Below are 17,603 nucleotides of genomic sequence, written 5' to 3'. Positions count from 1 at the left end.
CTTCCTCCCTCCAGCTCCGAGATGCACGTGCCGTCCGTTGCTCTGCGCTTTGGCCTCATCATGGAGGCCTACTGCAGGGGCAGCACCCACCACATGAAGGTGCTCATGAAGCAGGTGAGGCTCAAGCCCTGAGGCCCTGCCCTTTGCCAGGCTCTGGCTGACCATTTAGAAGGCCCTGCCCACTCTCCCAACACTCCCCCTGCCCAGTCCTTCCCCTGGGCCAGGGCTCAGAGCGCCCCTCCTGGCCTCCTACACCACTGTCCTATTCTCCCTGCCAGGGGGAGGCACTGAGCAAACTGAAGGCTCTAAACGACTTTGTCAAAGTGAGCTCCCAGAAGACCACCAAGCCCCAGACCAAGGAGCTGATGCACCTGTGCATGCGCCAGGAGGCCTACCTGGAGGCCCTCTCCAACCTTCAGTCCCCACTGGACCCCAGTACCCTGCTGGCTGAAGTCTGGTGAGCCCCAAGCCCCCCTGCAGGGCCACCTCCCGCCCTGCCAGACACCCTGCAGAGGGGCCCCTGCTGACTGGTCTCTGGCCCACAGCGTGGAGCAGTGCACCTTCATGGACTCTAAGATGAAGCCCCTGTGGGTCATGTACAGCAACGAGGAGGCAGGCAGTGATGGCAGCGTGGGCATCATCTTCAAGAATGGGGACGGTGAGCAGGCTGGCAAAGGGAGGGATCTGTGGATGATTGGGGAGCACCACCACTGACGCATGCCACTCTATGCCCCAGGCAGTGGCAGATGGATAGGGAGGGCAAGCTGGGGAGATGGGGTCCTGGGATACTGGGGCCTGGGTCCCCCATCCCCATGCGTGCTGTGCTGCACCCCGAAGGGGGATAGGGGTCCTGGGACTCGGGCCCAGGCAAGGCTGGGAGCTGAGAGCCCACCAGAAACTCACACTCTTCCTTCTGGGGGACAGACCTCCGCCAGGACATGCTGACTTTACAGATGATCCAGCTCATGGACGTCCTGTGGAAGCAGGAGGGATTGGACCTGAGGTAAGAGTCCCTCCTGTCATCCGTTTGCACTTCCTGCAAGCCTAGGACCCTGTCCCCAAGGAGGCACACTCTGTCAAAGCCAACATTGCCACCTCAGTTGCTCTAAGAAGAGCAGAGACCAATTTAAAATTAGGGCCCAGAGAGGAGACAGGGCCACAGTAAGAGTGGAGAAGGCCAGGCCTGGCGCTTGGCATCTGTCTGGCTCCACGGTTTCCTGTGCCCCATGCATGCCTGGCTTCCTGCCCTATCTTGGGAAGCAGTGGCATCTTCTTCCAACCACCCGGATTTTTCCCTGAGCAAACCTGAGCTCAGCCACAGCACCGCCGTCTCTTCTATGCACCTTGCATGCAGGTGCTGACCTCTCTAAGGAGCTTTCCTTCGGAGTTCCAGGAGTCAAAGACTCCTCCTCAACACCTCTCTTCTCCTTTTCAGCATCTCCTCTGGGTATTTTGGCTGTCTTGAGCTCCCCTGGGCAGGGGCGGGGTGTCAGGTGCCCCCTGGGACGGCCGGTGGCCATGGCATTTCCCTGTCTCTCCTCCCACCTGGCTAGGATGACCCCCTACGGCTGCCTCTCCACCGGGGACCGCACAGGCCTCATCGAGGTGGTGCTTCACTCGGACACCATCGCCAACATCCAGCTAAACAAAAGCAACATGGCGGCCACAGCGGCCTTCAACAAGGATGCCCTGCTCAACTGGCTCAAGTCCAAGAACCCAGGGTAGACTCTGGGTCCTAGGGGCAGACACCCTCTCTCCTTTCCAAGACGTGCAGTGTAGTTTAGGAGTCAAAAGTGAGGCACAGGGCCCATGACCATCTCCGTGGCTTCTGGGCTCAGCCGAGGAGCAGGTCTGCTCTGTTGGGGTGGGTTAGGTCTCAATCCCCCCACCCTGGTGTCTGTTAGCCATCGCCATGTAAGGCGATGGAACGCCTTAGGAACGTAAAACAGCCATCAGTTATTATGGGCTCACAAATCTGTAGCTTGAGCTGGCTGAGCTGCCTTGTTCTTTGGCCTGGAATCACTCCTGCAACTGTTGGCTGCTGGTTGCTTGACTGGCCTGCATGGCCCCAGTCATGTGTCTCCATGTGCCCTCCCCTCAGCCATCAGACCAGCCTTGGCTTCCTCCCATGGCACCGGCTTAGGTTCAAGAGCTGCAAAGTGGTGTTAAGGTCTGGGCTCTGGGATGAGCCCAACACTATCTCCTCCATGGCCCATTGGTTCAAGCAAGTCCTAATGTCCGACTCAAGGGGAGGGGACATAGCCCCCACTTCTTGGTAGAAGTTGCTGGGAAATGGTCGTCATGGTTTTGAATCCCCCTTCCCACCAACGCATACACAGGGAGGCCTTGGATCGAGCCATTGAGGAGTTCACCCTCTCCTGTGCCGGCTACTGTGTGGCCACTTACGTGCTGGGCATCGGTGATCGGCACAGCGACAACATCATGATCCGCGAGAATGGGCAGGTAGGGGCAGACAATGGCTCCTTTCCTCTGGCTTTCTTCATCCCTCCGGGCACCCCCTACCCCCATCTAGGCACTCTCCTGTCTGATGCTTCTCCTTCCCTCTTAGCTGTTCCACATCGATTTTGGCCACTTTCTGGGGAATTTCAAGACCAAGTTTGGAATCAACCGTGAGCGAGTCCCGTTCATCCTCACATATGACTTTGTGCACGTGATCCAGCAAGGGAAAACGAATAACAGTGAGAAATTTGAAAGGTGAGGGTGCTCGGGAGGGGGGCACCAGGCTTGGTGCAGGGTTTGCAGGGTCGGGTCCTATAAGATGAAGCTGGGATGGGGGTGGCCGGAGGGTGTGGGGGCTATTTCCAGGGTGAGAGCAGGGTGGGAATGGCTGGGAGGACCCAGAGCCCTGCCTCCCACCTCCCTCCACCCCTGTACAGATTCCGAGGTTACTGTGAGCGAGCCTACACCATCCTGCGGCGCCATGGGCTGCTCTTCCTCCACCTCTTTGCCCTGATGCGGGCTGCCGGCCTGCCTGAGCTCAGCTGCTCCAAAGACATCCAGTATCTCAAGGTAAATGCCAGGCAGACAGTAGCCCCCACCTCCCCCAGACCCACCTCTGGGCATTGCGGCCTGTGGAGCCCTGAGCATGGGGGAACCCCACAGGGCATCCCCAGTGTGGCTTCCTCATGCCACCTGTGACCCAACCGCGGGGTCTGGTGGAGACAACCTGGTTCTGTTGCATATGTGTTGGGACCTCCCTTGGGCCACCCTCTTGCGGCTCCTCGTACAAGAGGGCTGAATTAGTTACACTCCCTCTCTATTTAAAATGCTTTTCCTCCCTATGTCTTTTCAGTTTGGGAGAAGCTGGGGGTTCATGAGGGTGGTCAGCCCCAATCCCCTCTTTGGTGCCTGGTCCATGCAGAATGAAGCTGCCCCCTTCCTCCCCCTGGAGTTAGTTTCCAATGCAGAAGACAAGGCCATATGTCTCCCACTGCTCCCCCAGGGGGCCGAGACTTCCTGGCTCGAGCTGGCATCTCACTTTGATGGTGGGTCAGGAGGCCCATCTTGGTTTGGGATCAGAACCAAGAGCTTTTCCCAGGGGAGAGGTCGGTGGGTGTCTCCTGATTTCCTTCCTGCAAATTCTTTCAGGAGGGAATTTACAATGTTGGGGGCAGAGGGGTTGCGGCATTGAGCTCCCAGTGGCCCCCTTCCTCCAGTGGAGCTCACTGCTTTGATGGTTTTGCCTCAGGACTCTCTGGCGTTGGGAAAGACAGAGGAGGAGGCTCTAAAGCACTTCCGAGTGAAGTTTAACGAAGCCCTCCGGGAGAGCTGGAAGACCAAAGTGAACTGGCTGGCCCACAATGTGTCCAAAGATAACAGGCAATAGCGGCCCCTTCGGGAACCGTTGGGCCCTGGAACCAGGCACCCTCAGCTGCCCTTTGGGGCCGAAGAGCCGAACTGCACCCCATGGGAAAGAACCTACACAATTGCCTTTTGTTTACAATGGTTATTTATTTATGACTTGAAATGTTTCAGGAACTAAACAGCCATATATGGAAATGCATCCTTTGCGCAGGGGTGGGTGCCGCCCTCCAGCACCCCCAGTCAGGGGTCTGATGAGATGACACTGTGAGTGGGGCTCGGGCTCCTGGGAGGCTGCATCTTGCCAAGGACTGTAACCCTGAGTCTTCCAGCTGGTGAATCAGGACCCAGCAAAGACTGTTCTCCCCGCCGCCGGGAAGCCTGCCTTCCTCACAGGCTCCTGCCGGGCTGCATGGGCTTGGGCTCCTGGCGGTCAGCTGGCACCCGCCATGTAGACGGGGCCCCCATGACTCTGCTCACCCCCTCCACCTTCGTGCTCTCTCCACTGAGTGAGTGCTGGGCAGCTCCCAGAGGAAGCCTGGGTACCCTCTAGATTCAGGGATGCTTGCTTTCCACTTTTAAAGTGACTCTTGGGTACGGGAATCCTCTCATCTCTCTGCTGTAAAGCAATTTTGTTTGCGGGTAAGAAAAAAAAATAGCCAAACTACATACTGAACCTTGATGGCTCAGAATGGCCTCCACCCCATAAAGTATAATATATGCTGGTCCTCAAGACATTAAAAAGATTTGAGCTTGATGGAGCTCAACCATGGATGCAGGCGCAAGCAGGTCAGAGTACTTTGTGCAATTATCTGCCTCCTGCCCTTGTTAAAGCAGGTTTTGAGGGTGGGAGGACTTGATCTCCAGAACTTTCCCTTTTAAGAACCTGCTGTGAGGAATCAGGTACCAGAAATGTGAGGTGGGTCTGGGGTGGAATCTTCTCCTCTGACGGTAGTTTGCTTGAAGCGGTTCAGGCTTAGCCTGAGGTGGATGTGAAGAGCTCTAGAGATGCCAGGTTCCTGGGCCTCTACCAGCCATCTGAAGCCAGTGCTAGAGAGGGGATGAGGAATCTGGGTTTCTCAAAGCCCACGGTGATCCTAATGTATTAGCAGCCGCCTTGGGCCACACCCAGTGACACTACTGGTCTCTCGAAGGCCTTTCAAGGCCCAGCAGAGCCGGGGCGGCTGCCCTCTGGACAGGTGCGTGGCTTAAAAAAAAAAATAGCCCAGGTGCTGACCTTTTTTGGTTAGGTGCAGTCCAAAGGCAATAAGTGCCGCCCCCAGAACACCACTGACCACACTCTTGTCCTCATCTAAGTGCTGAATTCCTTTGCCCCACCTCGCCAGTTTGGAAATAGGAAAAGACGAGTGTATGTCTCTATGTCATGTTATTTATTGAAACACGTCTCTGTGCTTCCTGGCATTCTGGTTCGGGTACCATGGCCTGTGCGCTGGCAAGAAGAGTTTTTTTTTTTTTCTTCTCAGTCTTTTAATATTTCTCTATGGGGAAGGTGACTTCAACACAAGAGATGTGGGTTAAAGACCAAGCACTCTGTGAAGCCCTGACGTGAGAGGTAAAAGCATACCAGAAGAAATAAAAAGCCTTCTTATGTTGTTATCAGGTCAAAAAACAAAAACCAAAAAGAGGATGCAAGATTAAAACAAAACCAGGACAAAACCTGACACACTCTGCCACTGGAGTTAGAACCAGCACTTTATTGTAGTGTATACACGTTCTGACCTCATCAATATACACATCTGGAAAGTGACACCACGCGGAGTCCGCATTAGCATCTATCATTGTCTACACAGAGCAGCTACAGTGACAGTACATGAGGATGGCCACACACGACGCAGGACAGCTGCATTGTCCTTGAAACTAGCAGTTATGATCACAGAACAGTATTCAAAATTATTTTCCCCCGGTTTTAGAAATCTAAAATTTTACATGTAAATTAAAAATGAAGTGCCATAGGGGTTTTAGCTCATGACTTGTCCTCTCCTTTTCCTTCCCCGCCAGGCCGAGCAGCAGGGCTCCTCACTCCTGGGGAGTGGGGCTTACCTCTGGGGCTGCTGGAGGGAAAGCTGGCACTTTGCCTTTGGGCCACGGGGCGTCCTTGGGAGCGTGTCTGTCCTCAGACGTTCTGAGTATGGACCCCTCAGGTGGGTTCTGACTCCAAACCAGGTGGCCAGACGCTTTGCACCATCCACACGTACACTCACCAGCAGGGCAACGGACATCTAGTCGGTGTGAACCCAAGGCTGCGCACGAGGAGTCCAGCTTCCTGCGCAAGGAGCTGCCGGTCATTGGAGGAGTGTGTGAGGCCAGGGACCCGGGGGCCCTCTCCCCTCTGCCAAGTCAGAAATGGGAAGAATCCCAAAAGAAAGCCCTGGCCATTTCCAGCCTCCAGAGTGGGGTCCCTGATCCAGTGCCCTCCTGCTGAGCAGCGGGGGGGGGGGTGGTGGCAAGTCTGTGCCCACTAACTGCCTGCTACCCTGCTGAGGGGGTACACCCAGCAAGGCCCAAGCAGGGCAGCTCCCTCTCCTCTCGGGGCAAGGGTGGGGCAGGAGCCCATGGGGTCTCTCCTGCGCTGTGTTTCAAGCTTCACTTGGCATGCCAGTCCTGGGTGACACGAGCACAGAGGACACGAGGAATCCCACTTTATTTACAAAATATTAAAAAGTCAGTTTGTCATCTACATATTTAACCCCCATTCTGCCATTTTATACATGCACTAGTTTGGAAAAAAATAAAAAAAAAAAAAAAAAAAAAAAGGAGAGAGAAGAGGATTACGAGGTGGGAGTGAGCAATTTGAACCCTTTGCCAACAAGTCCGGTCATCGCAGCTTTTCCAGAGGCGCGAGGGGGCCGCACAGCATGAGCCATGGGGTGCGAGCAGCAGTTTCCCACATAACTTAGGAACGGGGTGGGGGGGCCTACACACCAAGCACAGGCGCGTGGGCGGCGACAGGGAGGGTCTGTAGACCTACTGGCCAGAATGAATTTGTACACCGTGGACCCTGGGGACGGGAGGACACATGACGGCACAGTCTCCTGAAGCAGGAAGCAGGTGGGGGGGGCAGCCTCGTGGCTCAGTAGCTGAGGGTGGAGTCATCCCACTCTAGCTGTTGCTGCCTGTTCACGTTCTGCTGGTCTCCGTGCTCCCCCTCCTCCTCCTCGCTGCTTTCCGACTCGGCACTGGTGATGTCATCCTCCTCTTCCCCATCCTCACTCTCTTCTTCCTCCTCCTCCTCTTCCTCCTCCTCACTGCTGTGCTGGTCCTCGTATGTCTGATAAAGAGACAGCACATGAGCCAAGCCCCTGGGCCCCACCTGGGTGTGTGACACGAATGTCCCCTCCCCTGCCATCCACCGGCCGGAGCCGCGGAGAAAGGGAACGCTGCATCACACTCCACGTCCATGGAGGGCTGGAGGTCACCCCATCCCAGATGAGAGCAAAAACAGCTCTGGTCACCACCCCCAGGGTCTGTCAAGTGGAGGTAGTGTTTCTACACTGACTGGGTGGCACGAGCTGGAGTAAGGCCTCGCTGGACCCTCGGTTTGCCTGCCTGAGGAATAGGAACACCTGCCCATCACAAACTTGTCATGTGGATCGAGGGACATTTAAGCCACGTAAATGGGGAGATGCCAGGGCCATGCTGCGTTTCCAGGGCGAGTGTCGCTTAGGCCCTGGCCTGCAGTGGTGTTTAGTCACGGGGGCCGCCTGCCTGCACCTACCTCCATAGGGTTTACAGTGATGGTCAAGGCAGAGTCATCCCAATCCATCTCATTCTCCTTCCCGGTGTCCTGGTCCCGCATGGTTCGCTGATGTGCAGCCCGGATCCGGAACACTCCCAGGATAATCATGAAAACCAGGAAGCTGACACACACCACGATCACAACAGTGGCGGTGCTGGGGACAACTGTAACCGAGAGGACACAGGACTGTGATGTTGGAACCTGCACAGACAGGGCTGTGCCCTCAACCTTCCCTACACACACGTGGATGCTTTGTGGGCTGCCCACCTCCTGCCCTGCTGGTGCTTTATTTAGTCCTTTGTGGTGGCACAGAATCACAGAGCCCAGCCGGCTGTGGCTATTGGGACTGGGGGCTGGGCTCCTGGCTGGAAGTGGGAGAGCATCCCCATCATCCCAGACCTGACCCAGATGGCCCTGCGGCTGCCCACAATCCTACCTGCGAACGGGTGGGGGCTGGCCAGGTTGTGACCGGAGAGGTCAACGAAGGCATGGTGCTCCGGGTGGACAAACTGCGGCTGGGCAGCCATGTGGCTGGCGTGCTCCATGGGGCTGGCCGCGTGGATGACGTTCACCTGCAGCAGAGAGACACAGCAGTCCAAGTGAGGCCCAGGGCAGAAATGCGGCTCAGAAGTGACCAGGACTAGCACAACTCAAAGGGGTCCCTGGACCAGCACTGCTGAGCGGACAAGGGAAAAGAACAAAATCAAGGGTCAGCTCTTGGAAACCTGATACTGTCACACATCCCAGAAATAGAGCGCTGTTCTAAGAATTCCTTTTTATTGTATTTCATAAAAAGAACCTGTCCACAAAAGACTAGAAAAGCCACCAGCACCGTCCTTCATTGCGGGAAGCACCAGCACAGCCCATTTTCCTGCTTTTCCCCCAAATCACAGCCACATGAAAGAGCACAAATCATAACCATTTATTTCCTTTCAAATCTGTTACCCTGTGGCTCAAACAAAACCCTCCTCAATTCTTCGGCACTGTGACTCCAGCATTTGCTGCTCTGAGCTCACCGTGCAGACATTCAATTGCTGAAAATCACTCTGGGCCCATTTCGCCAGACCACAGAGGCCCTGAATAATGAAGGGGCTGCCGTCCAGGCCTGTGGAAGACTTCAGAGCAGGGTGAGCACCCTCTGATCACTATGCCCTGAGTCACCACCACCACCAGGCTCAGCAGACAGCACAGCATCCCTCTCTACGGGCCAGCCCCACTTCGGCACCCCTCTCTCCTGGGCCAGCCCTAAGTTGGCACCCCTCTTCTCCCAGGCCAGCCCCACATCAGCACCCCTCTCTCCAGGTCAGGCCCACACGGGGACCCCTCTCTCCCCAGGCCAGCAGTCTGCAAAGAACCTTTGGTTCCCTGGGAACTGCTCTTTCTCAAGCAGTATCAAATCTCAACAAACCACCCTGGCCCTACTCAAGAGGTATTAAATGCCTCTGGCTCTAACCACCTCCTTCCAAAGGCTCCTCAGACTCCCACGAAAGGGGCGTACCAGCTGCACCCTGCCCCCCAAACCTGTGCAGGTCTGACCTGCAGCAGCCCCCAGAAAGGCTAGCGCACCTGGGAGGTACCCCAACAGTTGCCACATAAATGTTCTAAAAATGCTGTTTGCAAGTATAAGGGCCGTAGGTGGATGGGCACCAAATCACCCACCACTGGCCCTTCCCAGCGGGGGCTCTGCACCCACCTCCACCTGAAACTCGTTGCTGACATAGCGGCCATTCAGCTCCGAGCAGACGAGCTTGAACTTCCGGTCAAGCAGAGACCTGGTGTGCCAGTTCCGATAGCGCAGGAGGCGTAGAACCTCCTCGTAGCTGGCCATGGTGTCCACACCTATAGGAAGAGGGTGCAAAGATCTCCTGGTGACTGGGGTCAAAGCCAGGGTCAGGGGTAGGCTAGAGTCAGGCCCAGGGGTGGCTGGACCATGCGGGCACATGTTCTGGGTTTCTGGTTGCGGGGAGAAATGCAAGTGTGTGGGCACGTCTGCCCCTCTCCAAGGGGGGTGCCATCACCTGCCTGACTTCCAACCCCTTGTCAGGATAGGCAGTAAGGCGATGCCTGTACTTCCCTTCATGCCAGGAGAACATGTGCAGCCCACACCGATGCCGGTGAGCCTCTCCTCTACCATCGCTTCCAGGACTCTCCCAGAGCTTGAAGGTGATGGGCCCAGGGCTGAGGCTCACACTCTGCCCCCAGCTGGGCCTTGGCCTGCTCACCTGTAAAGACCATGCCCAGGTCGGAGCCGCTCACTGCAATGCCCTTCTGCTGCAGGCGGGCCATGTCCACCTCCAGGCTCTCCTGGGCTGGGTTCAGTTCCTCCCCGTCCACCGTGACCTCGCAGGTATCCAGGTCGTGCACGATCTCCTCAGACACCAGCGACTCTTGAACTACAAAAACAGACCAAGCACCCTTAGCAGAGGCCGGGAAGCCCAGGGAGGCTGGTCACACTGGGTGGCCTGCTGGCTCTCCTGGAGCTCACAGAGCCCTTTAAAAGACTGATGCCAGAGGCCCATTCAAGAATCGGGGTGCTTTATGTGTCTGGGAGGACTGGTCCCCAGGCAGCCCTAAGAATGGGGAGCCCCTGTGCAGCCAGCAGGAGCCACTGTGTCCCCTACAATTGGCCCAGATCCTTTCAGATCTGGACATCATGCCAGAAAAGGAGGAAAGGACTCTTTCAGGTGGGTTTCCAAAGAGCATAATGAGCTCTAGACTGTGGGTCAGATTCTGGAAGCAGACTGAAGAATAACATCAAAACATTCAAATCTCTCAAAAATCTCAGAAGAACCCAACACAGTAGGAAAGTAGTGGCTGTGGGGGCTCAGCCACCTGGGTTGGAGCCAAGGTGAGGGTGACTATTCCAGGCAGAAGAGGTGTTACCTGTGGGGTCCTCGTCCCCTTCCCCTTCAGGCTCCACTTCTCTTGTGATGGTGCTGATGATCCGAAGCTCAGGGAAAAGGAAAACTCCTTCTGGGCTTTCAAACTCAGAAGCCGCTCGAGCAAAATGGTGGACCCCACTCAGGCTGATCTTGGGCTCCTCCGGCTGCAACACCATCACGTAGCCATCCACTGGGGGCACGGAGATGCAGGCGGCCTCGTTAAAACACCTGCCAACAAGAGATGGAGGAGGCAAGGGTCAGGGCTTCAAGAAGCGGTTTTATAGGCTACATACACAATGGCCTATGGATTGCAACTGACTGGATCCCCCAAGCACCGGGGGCACAGAGGCAGCCACAGGCCAGGCACAGGCCTCCGACAGCATTCATAAACACTGTCCACACCCTCTGGTAACAAGCAATGGCTCAGCTGTCCTTACAGAAGGGAGGGTGGGTTGTCTTAAAAACTTAAATATACACGTTTTCTTCTCGAGAGTCATGAGGAAAGGCAGCTTTATAGTTAAAAATCAGCACATACTTGACCGTGCTGGTGATTTTGAGTCTTCGGATCCCAGGTGTGGGGAATTGCCGTGAGTTCAGATAGGCGACGTGCTGCATGGCCTTATCCAGCTCCCCAACATCGTCTCCCTCCAAGGTCAATGCCAACTGACTGGGGTTGGTATGGATCTGAAATCATGCCAGAAAGGGAAGAGAAAAAGGATTCTAACTGTAAGAAGCTGAAACCACACACATGCTGGCAAACAGGGTTTGCTGGGGACCGATCTGCATCAGTGACCTGGCGAGAAATAGCTCACATAATCACAGTGACAAGACCCTTTCTTCAAGGATAAACACCGAAGGCACAAATATATCTGTGGCATAAGAAATAGAGGGGCACCTGGCGGGCTCAGTGTATTGTGTGACTTGTGATTGCGGGGCTATGAGTTTGAGTCCCATGTGGGTATAGAGATAACTTAAAAAAAGAAATAAATCTATTTGGCCTCTGTCCCCAGTTTCTGATACAGAGTCCGCCCAAACCCTGGAAATTTCCTGAGCGACAGGAGCACCTTTTGTTATATGTAACAAGCCCCTTCCAAGCACACCAGCATCTGTGCTAACGAGCAGGCTCTGGGTGGCTGAGATGGTTTCAGGATGGAGCTGGCTGCCGAAATCAGCCGTGTAACTACAGGGCTGACACTTTCAGTCCCAACCCTGACCCTCTGGCCAATGATTTAACCAGCTGTGCCTACATACAGAAGCTCCATAAGCACCCCAGAATGATGGGGTGTGTGGGAGGGTGGCGCTCCTAGAGAGGGTGGGGAAGCTCCTTCCTGTTCCCTACTTCCTTGCCTTCTGCCTTGTCGCCATCTGGTTGTTCCCGAGTGGTATTCTTTATAGTAAACCAGTGGTAGTAAGCAAAGCGTTTTCTGCAGTTTTCTGGATAAGTCAACCAAATTACTAAAACCGAAAGGTGGGGAGACTTTGGGGATCCCTGACTTTGTAGCCAAGCTGGACAGAAGGGTGGGTAACCAAAGGGCCCGACACTTGCCACAAGCATCTGTGGTGGGGGGTGGTCTCATGGGGCTGAGCCCTCACCTGTAGGGTCTGTGCTAACTCCAGGTAGTCAGTGTCAGAAGTGAACCCAAATGTGGGACCCTCACAGGTGCCTGGAGAGTTGGGGAACTGGTTAGTGGAAAAAACCCTACACACTTGGGGTCGGAGATGTTGTGAGTAAAAACAAGCCAGGATCAATCACTTATCAATCCTTTGCCAATGGCCTGCATACTTGTGAGCCAAGGAAGTCGTGTGAGGGAATGCCAGGGTTACCTTCACGCCTCTACTGCTGTCCTCGGGGACTTGCAGGTCTAGCCCTTCTTTGCAGGTATACAGACAGTCAATCACCTTCTTGTCCGCGAGTTTCCCAGAACGGATGGTTAGGCCAGCCAGATTACCTCGGAAAAACTGGGTCATGTGCAGGTCACCACCTTAGGGACACACGAATCAAAGCAGGCAGTTATTATGGGCACAGCCCGGGGCCTCCTGCTTCACTTTTCAACGCAGTGTTACCAGTGGTGGCAGCTTGATGGAGGGACATGCGGGTTAGTTCGTACCAAATCCTGTTAGCCTTGCAATCTACATGGAAGCGCAATGGAGAAATTAAATCATTTATGATCATGCATATGGCCTGGAGACAAGAGGTGTGGGGGGTCCCTCACCTGACGCCCAGAAGCCAAGAGGTCCCATGAGTATCCCTGCGCAACTGACCACTCCCTGGAAAGGGTGGCCTACATTGCACCCATCACGCTGGTGCACAGGTGACATTTTCCAGCAGCGCCAGGCTGGTGGATCACTGCCTTCTCAATCAGGTGGGTCACGCACTGGGCTGCTTTTTCTAACTGAGCACACTTGGGGATACACAGAAACTTGGGAATGAACCCACGCCAACAGGACAAGGAAGATGAAAGGGACGCTTACTCTCCCTGTTTGCACATAACAGGCCTTGTGTGGCTTATCTGGTTGAGTCCCATCGTGCCCGGCCCCCACTATTGAGGACAACTGGGAACTGACGGTGTTATAAGGAAGACAGAAACCCAGAAAGTGGTCCCGAGGGGCTGTAGCCAGGAGCCAAAAGCAGGTGAAATGGAACATATTCTCGTAACGACAAAGGAGACCAATGTCCAAGCATGTCTTGTTCCTGATAAGGACTTTAGACACTGTAAGCCATCACCAGGGAGTGAGATTTCTAAGAAGCAGATGTTTAAAATTTAGTATTGGTGAGGACAGAGTATCTAGTAATGAGTTTCTTCCTATCCTGTGGTTCAGCCACATGGGAAGCAGGAGGTGGCCTCCCTGATGTGGCCTGTGAGATTTCAGCAGGGAGCCTCATGCAGTGGGATCAGGGTAACATCTGATGGTGGGGAGGGTCTCATTAGTGCAGTGCATTAATGAGTCATTTGCCCTCACAGCAACTGGGATCAGATTGGGCAAAGGGTCAACCCCATGAAGCACTGAGGGAACTTAATGCAAAGCAGCAGCTCAGATGGTGTCTGGGATGAAAATGCAACTCGGGCATCTCATGCGAAATGTGCAATGAATTGATATCTCGTCTTTAAATGAAACACAAGAGTGAACCGTAGGGAAAGATCCAGCAACCTGCAGAGGCCATAGGCACAGGTTCGGTTTCATTGTCATTTTCAAATGCTGGATACTCTGTAGAAGCAAGACAAAGACAATAGAGAAGGACCAAGAGGTTAGGCTCTTCACATTGGAACTTGAAAATTAGTCTTGAGAAGCTACCGAATATAAAACACAAAGAGAAGAATTCCCATCTGGGCCCTCTTGGAGACATGCCTCCCATTCCCCAAGCAAGCTTGGACCTGTCTTTTCCTAAGAGTTGTCCTTACCAGCCCCCTCCTCCCTGCCTGTCCACATTCTTCTTTTATCTCCTCTCTGTACATCCACCTTGCCAAAACACAGGCTGACTTCACAACGAGATGAACAAAAGCACGTCCACTGAACTCCCGATCGGCCTCTGCTACTTGGGGCATTTTAAGGAGGCTGCTTACACAGATGGCAGAGCTGTGCCAAAAATATACAACCAAGCCCCAGGCCCACAGTACCATTCCCCTGACAGGGAGGACACTTATATAGACAAAATGGGACAGCACATGTAAGCATCCAAAGCCTGGTATATGTATGGTGAATATGGAAAAGTGTGTACTTTTGTGAGCTCCAAACAAGTTCACTTTGGTCTAGACTTGAACCCCTAAGTCATAGAGAAATGAAGGCATTTTTATTCACTTTATCTGAACAGAAAAGGAGAATTTGAGGTTTAGGAACTCACCTGGAGAAACAGGTGGTAGGCCTGGGGCCTCTAACCACTGATCCCTCTTATAGGTCCCAGGCCAGGGTTCTGACAGTAACACCAGCCCGATGACCGAGCATAGAATCTCCACTTTCCAGATCATGTCGTGGGAGCATTCACAGCCCAGGGCACAGGCCCCCACACCTCCTGCCTAGAATCAGTGGGGGGATGTGCTGGGGACAGGCCAGGGGTGTGAGGCTGCGCTGGTATGATGCCTCCATGTGCCCCGAAAACACCATTACAGATGACATTTCGGCTGATGAGCGTGAGGCTGAGGCTTACACACAAGCCCACCACCGTGAATTTGTAAGGAAAGTGGTTTCAAATCTGCTGAAAGGAGGAAGATCTTCCTGCCAGGTAACTAAATTTTATAAATGGTGTGTTTGATTTGGGAACTTAAACATGGTTTTCTGGCTGAGGATCTCAAGTGGCTGAAGCAGAAAGAGATGAAGCTGATGGCTCCTGGGTGGGAGACGCTGTGACACAAACAGGACCCGGGAAGCAGCTGGGAATAGGGGGTTTACTTCGACCCAAGCAGCACAGGTCTCAGGTTTGCATTCCTACTTTTATAACAATGCAAATTGTTATTTAATTTGGGAAGCAATTCTGGACTGAAATGCTAACACTGAGCAACTAAAACATTTCCTATTTCCCTGATGATCTGTTCCTCATTCTTTGGCCTTTTTTTTTTTTTTTAAGATTTTATTTATTTATGACACACACACACACACACACAGAGAAACAGAGACAGACAGAGGGAGAAGCAGGCTCCCTGCAAGGAGCCTGTTACGGGACTTGATCCCGGATCCCAGGATCACACCCTGGGCCAAAGGCAGACACTCAACTGCTAGGCCACCCAGGCGTCCCCCTTGTTCCTTGACCTTAAGGTCTACGGTCTTAAGGTTCATAGATTAACTGTCCCCAAAGATAAACTGAGTATCAACTAAAGAGGTTCATTCTAAAATGCTGCCTTAACCTTTCTCAAGTTAGATGGATCTGCAGGAAAATGATGACGTTCAAATTCTCTGAAATTAAAGCAATGCTGTTGTGGGAATTAGGCTGTTCTGCAAACTTCTCACCCATGTCAAGGTATGATGTTTCTACAGGAACAAGAACATACTCAGAAGGTCTGTTTAGCAGGTTTGGGCCGTGATGGTGACCCCGTCAAGTGTGAGTGGTCACGTGAGGGCGTGAACCTTGAGGGCAGACTCGGAGGTCCGTGAACTTGGGCGGGGAAGATTTTGTGCTTATTTCCACTAACTTCTGAAGCTTAGCTTTTCCTCTGGGAACGAATGTCGGCTACAAAGCACAGTAGCTCTGGCTGTCATGGCTACTTCCTAGCACGCCGTGTGGCTGCAAACATCACAAAGCCCATCACTACTTCCAAATTACCTGCCGCTAGAGCTTGTTCTCCATTTGTTCATGAAGCAGCACAGGCATTATCATTTCAAAATGTTAGCCTTTTAGTGCTTTGGTAAGTCTTTCAATTTAATTGGTTACCTTGGAAATCCTATGTATTTTGTTGCATAGATTAATAAAAAATTATCCTGAGAAGGGCTCCCCATCAGACCATGGGCTCTCATGCACCAGTTTCAGGGGTTCGAATCCTGAGGCCAAGATTAACCAGTCGGGTAAACCCTGGGCCCTGACCCTGTTTCTTTGGCTATAAAATGAGACTAAAAACTGCTCCTTCCCCCACAAACTTACTGTTCAGGATTAATGAAATAATGCAGGTAACCGCCAAGCAGCCTGCCAGTTAGAACATATGAATAAATACTACTGTCGCTTTGGTGGTTTTCTGATCCCATCTCTGGTCTTGCAGCAGAGATGTCCTGAGAGGAAGTCTCTTCCAGCAAAGCACCTGTGGACGGTGCTCCTGCTGGGTTGGCCAGCACTAAATGCTCTGGAAGAGTCCCCTGGGTCAAAGTACTCCTACAGTTCTGTGCCTGATGGTCAGCTGCCACCTCTTTATTTTTGCAAGCTTTTCAATAAACAGATTAATTTACAAAACAATCCCTCACTTGCACTCTCCCTCCGTGAAAGGCTCCCTCCCAGGTTCCCAGGGAAGGTGATGATTGCTTCAGTTCTGTAACACATGGTTAGTGAGCGCCCCAGACAATGGCATCATCAGTGTCCCCAGAAAGGCCAGGCCCGAAGAAGGGACAAGCAGATGAAGCCCATGAGGGTCAGGGGTTAAGACACCAAGATGAGCCTGCTTCCACCACTAAGGCCACAAGGCAAGATTTCATTCCTACAACTGGGGAAGAGGGTGCCAACGACCATTACCTTGCCAGCAGGCCCCAACCACGAGCTGAGTTTCGATCTTGGATGGATGAAGTGGGTAATCCTCGGTGACAGAGAAGGGCTCATGAGAAACACCATCCACATAGAGAATCACGCTTGGGAATTCTACATTGAGGACGTAGTGGTGCCACTCCTCATCACAGACCTATGAGAGGCCAAGGGAAAAACCAGAGCATGAAATGTCTACCTTCCCTCTCATCCAGAGACAACAAATGCCATAAACTGGATACTGAGAGCAAGTCACCCGTAAAGAATAATGTCTTCCAAAAAAGGAAAGATTTTTAAAAAATCTAACAACAAAATACATCTCATTCACTCAACCACATCTCACCCAAAAGGGCCATGGTAAGACTATCACATCTAGGACATTCCAGACCAGGGGGAAGTGCCCAATCATCATGTGACAGGGCCTCAGAATACAGAGCTGCCCAATTCTCTTTGGCCAATAGTCTGACACCAGGAGATTTGCATATTGGCAGGCTGGACAACTTCCCACTGAGCCAGCTTAGCCTGCAAACTGGCCATGCTTCCTTTTCTGGATCAAAATGAAAAACACCTCTGATCTGAGGATAAGGTATGCTGGAGCACATGCATTTTCTTTTTCAATTCAAAGGTGATGAGCTAAATAAATGTGAGCAATACAGCTCAGAGGGCATGATAAATTAAGCTGCACTCCTTCCCTGTGGTGAATGAGCACCCCCCTCACTGCCGACAGAAAGTACTGATCGGCAGCCTCCACGGCCCCTTTGGACTGGCACTCCCTGATCTTTGGCTTCAGAGAAAGAGGCAGGTACTCGAACAGAGATAGGCAGAGAGGAGACGGAATGAGATCATGTTTTTAAAAATGTATTCCTAAATAAGCTTGCCCAATTAATACATTCTTAAAAACTGAATCCATGAGAACTTAGACTAGAAACACCACAATAAATGAAGAAATTACTAAAGAATATCCCCCAAGAAAAGCAGCTGCTCCTGA

General features: G+C 53.0%; 2 protein-coding genes across 11 annotated transcripts in view; one reads left to right on the top strand and one right to left on the bottom strand.

Annotated features, from left to right (window-relative positions):
* PIK3CD (phosphatidylinositol-4,5-bisphosphate 3-kinase catalytic subunit delta) overlaps positions 1 to 6,596 on the top strand; it is a 70,552-nt gene extending 63,956 nt beyond the window's left edge. For all 7 annotated transcript variants that reach the window (XM_055305097.1, XM_055305099.1, XM_055305098.1 and 4 more), the window contains 9 exons: positions 15 to 114; positions 279 to 457; positions 546 to 658; positions 925 to 1,003; positions 1,554 to 1,721; positions 2,340 to 2,463; positions 2,570 to 2,715; positions 2,898 to 3,030; positions 3,710 to 6,596. In XM_055305097.1, the coding sequence (XP_055161072.1) occupies positions 15 to 114; positions 279 to 457; positions 546 to 658; positions 925 to 1,003; positions 1,554 to 1,721; positions 2,340 to 2,463; positions 2,570 to 2,715; positions 2,898 to 3,030; positions 3,710 to 3,847 (1,180 nt within the window). In that variant the 3' untranslated portion in view covers positions 3,848 to 6,596. The remainder of the gene's footprint in view (positions 1 to 14; positions 115 to 278; positions 458 to 545; positions 659 to 924; positions 1,004 to 1,553; positions 1,722 to 2,339; positions 2,464 to 2,569; positions 2,716 to 2,897; positions 3,031 to 3,709) is intronic.
* CLSTN1 (calsyntenin 1) overlaps positions 5,518 to 17,603 on the bottom strand; it is an 80,483-nt gene continuing 68,397 nt past the window's right edge. For 2 of the 4 annotated variants that reach the window (XM_055305101.1, XM_055305102.1), the window contains 10 exons: positions 16,610 to 16,772; positions 13,612 to 13,668; positions 12,286 to 12,443; positions 10,997 to 11,145; positions 10,463 to 10,689; positions 9,802 to 9,972; positions 9,273 to 9,418; positions 8,016 to 8,151; positions 7,559 to 7,743; positions 5,518 to 7,111 (listed from right to left, as the gene is read on the bottom strand). In XM_055305101.1, coding sequence (XP_055161076.1) covers positions 6,914 to 7,111; positions 7,559 to 7,743; positions 8,016 to 8,151; positions 9,273 to 9,418; positions 9,802 to 9,972; positions 10,463 to 10,689; positions 10,997 to 11,145; positions 12,286 to 12,443; positions 13,612 to 13,668; positions 16,610 to 16,772 — 1,590 coding nt within the window. In that variant the 3' untranslated portion in view covers positions 5,518 to 6,913. The remainder of the gene's footprint in view (positions 7,112 to 7,558; positions 7,744 to 8,015; positions 8,152 to 9,272; positions 9,419 to 9,801; positions 9,973 to 10,462; positions 10,690 to 10,996; positions 11,146 to 12,285; positions 12,444 to 13,611; positions 13,669 to 16,609; positions 16,773 to 17,603) is intronic. The other 2 variants (XM_055305103.1, XM_055305104.1) reach the window with 1 other exon arrangement.

Source organism: Nyctereutes procyonoides, unplaced genomic scaffold (assembly GCF_905146905.1).
Source record: "Nyctereutes procyonoides isolate TBG_1078 unplaced genomic scaffold, NYPRO_anot_genome, whole genome shotgun sequence".
Lineage (NCBI taxonomy): Eukaryota > Metazoa > Chordata > Mammalia > Carnivora > Canidae > Nyctereutes > Nyctereutes procyonoides.
This window is presented reverse-complemented; position numbering and strand designations above follow the sequence as displayed.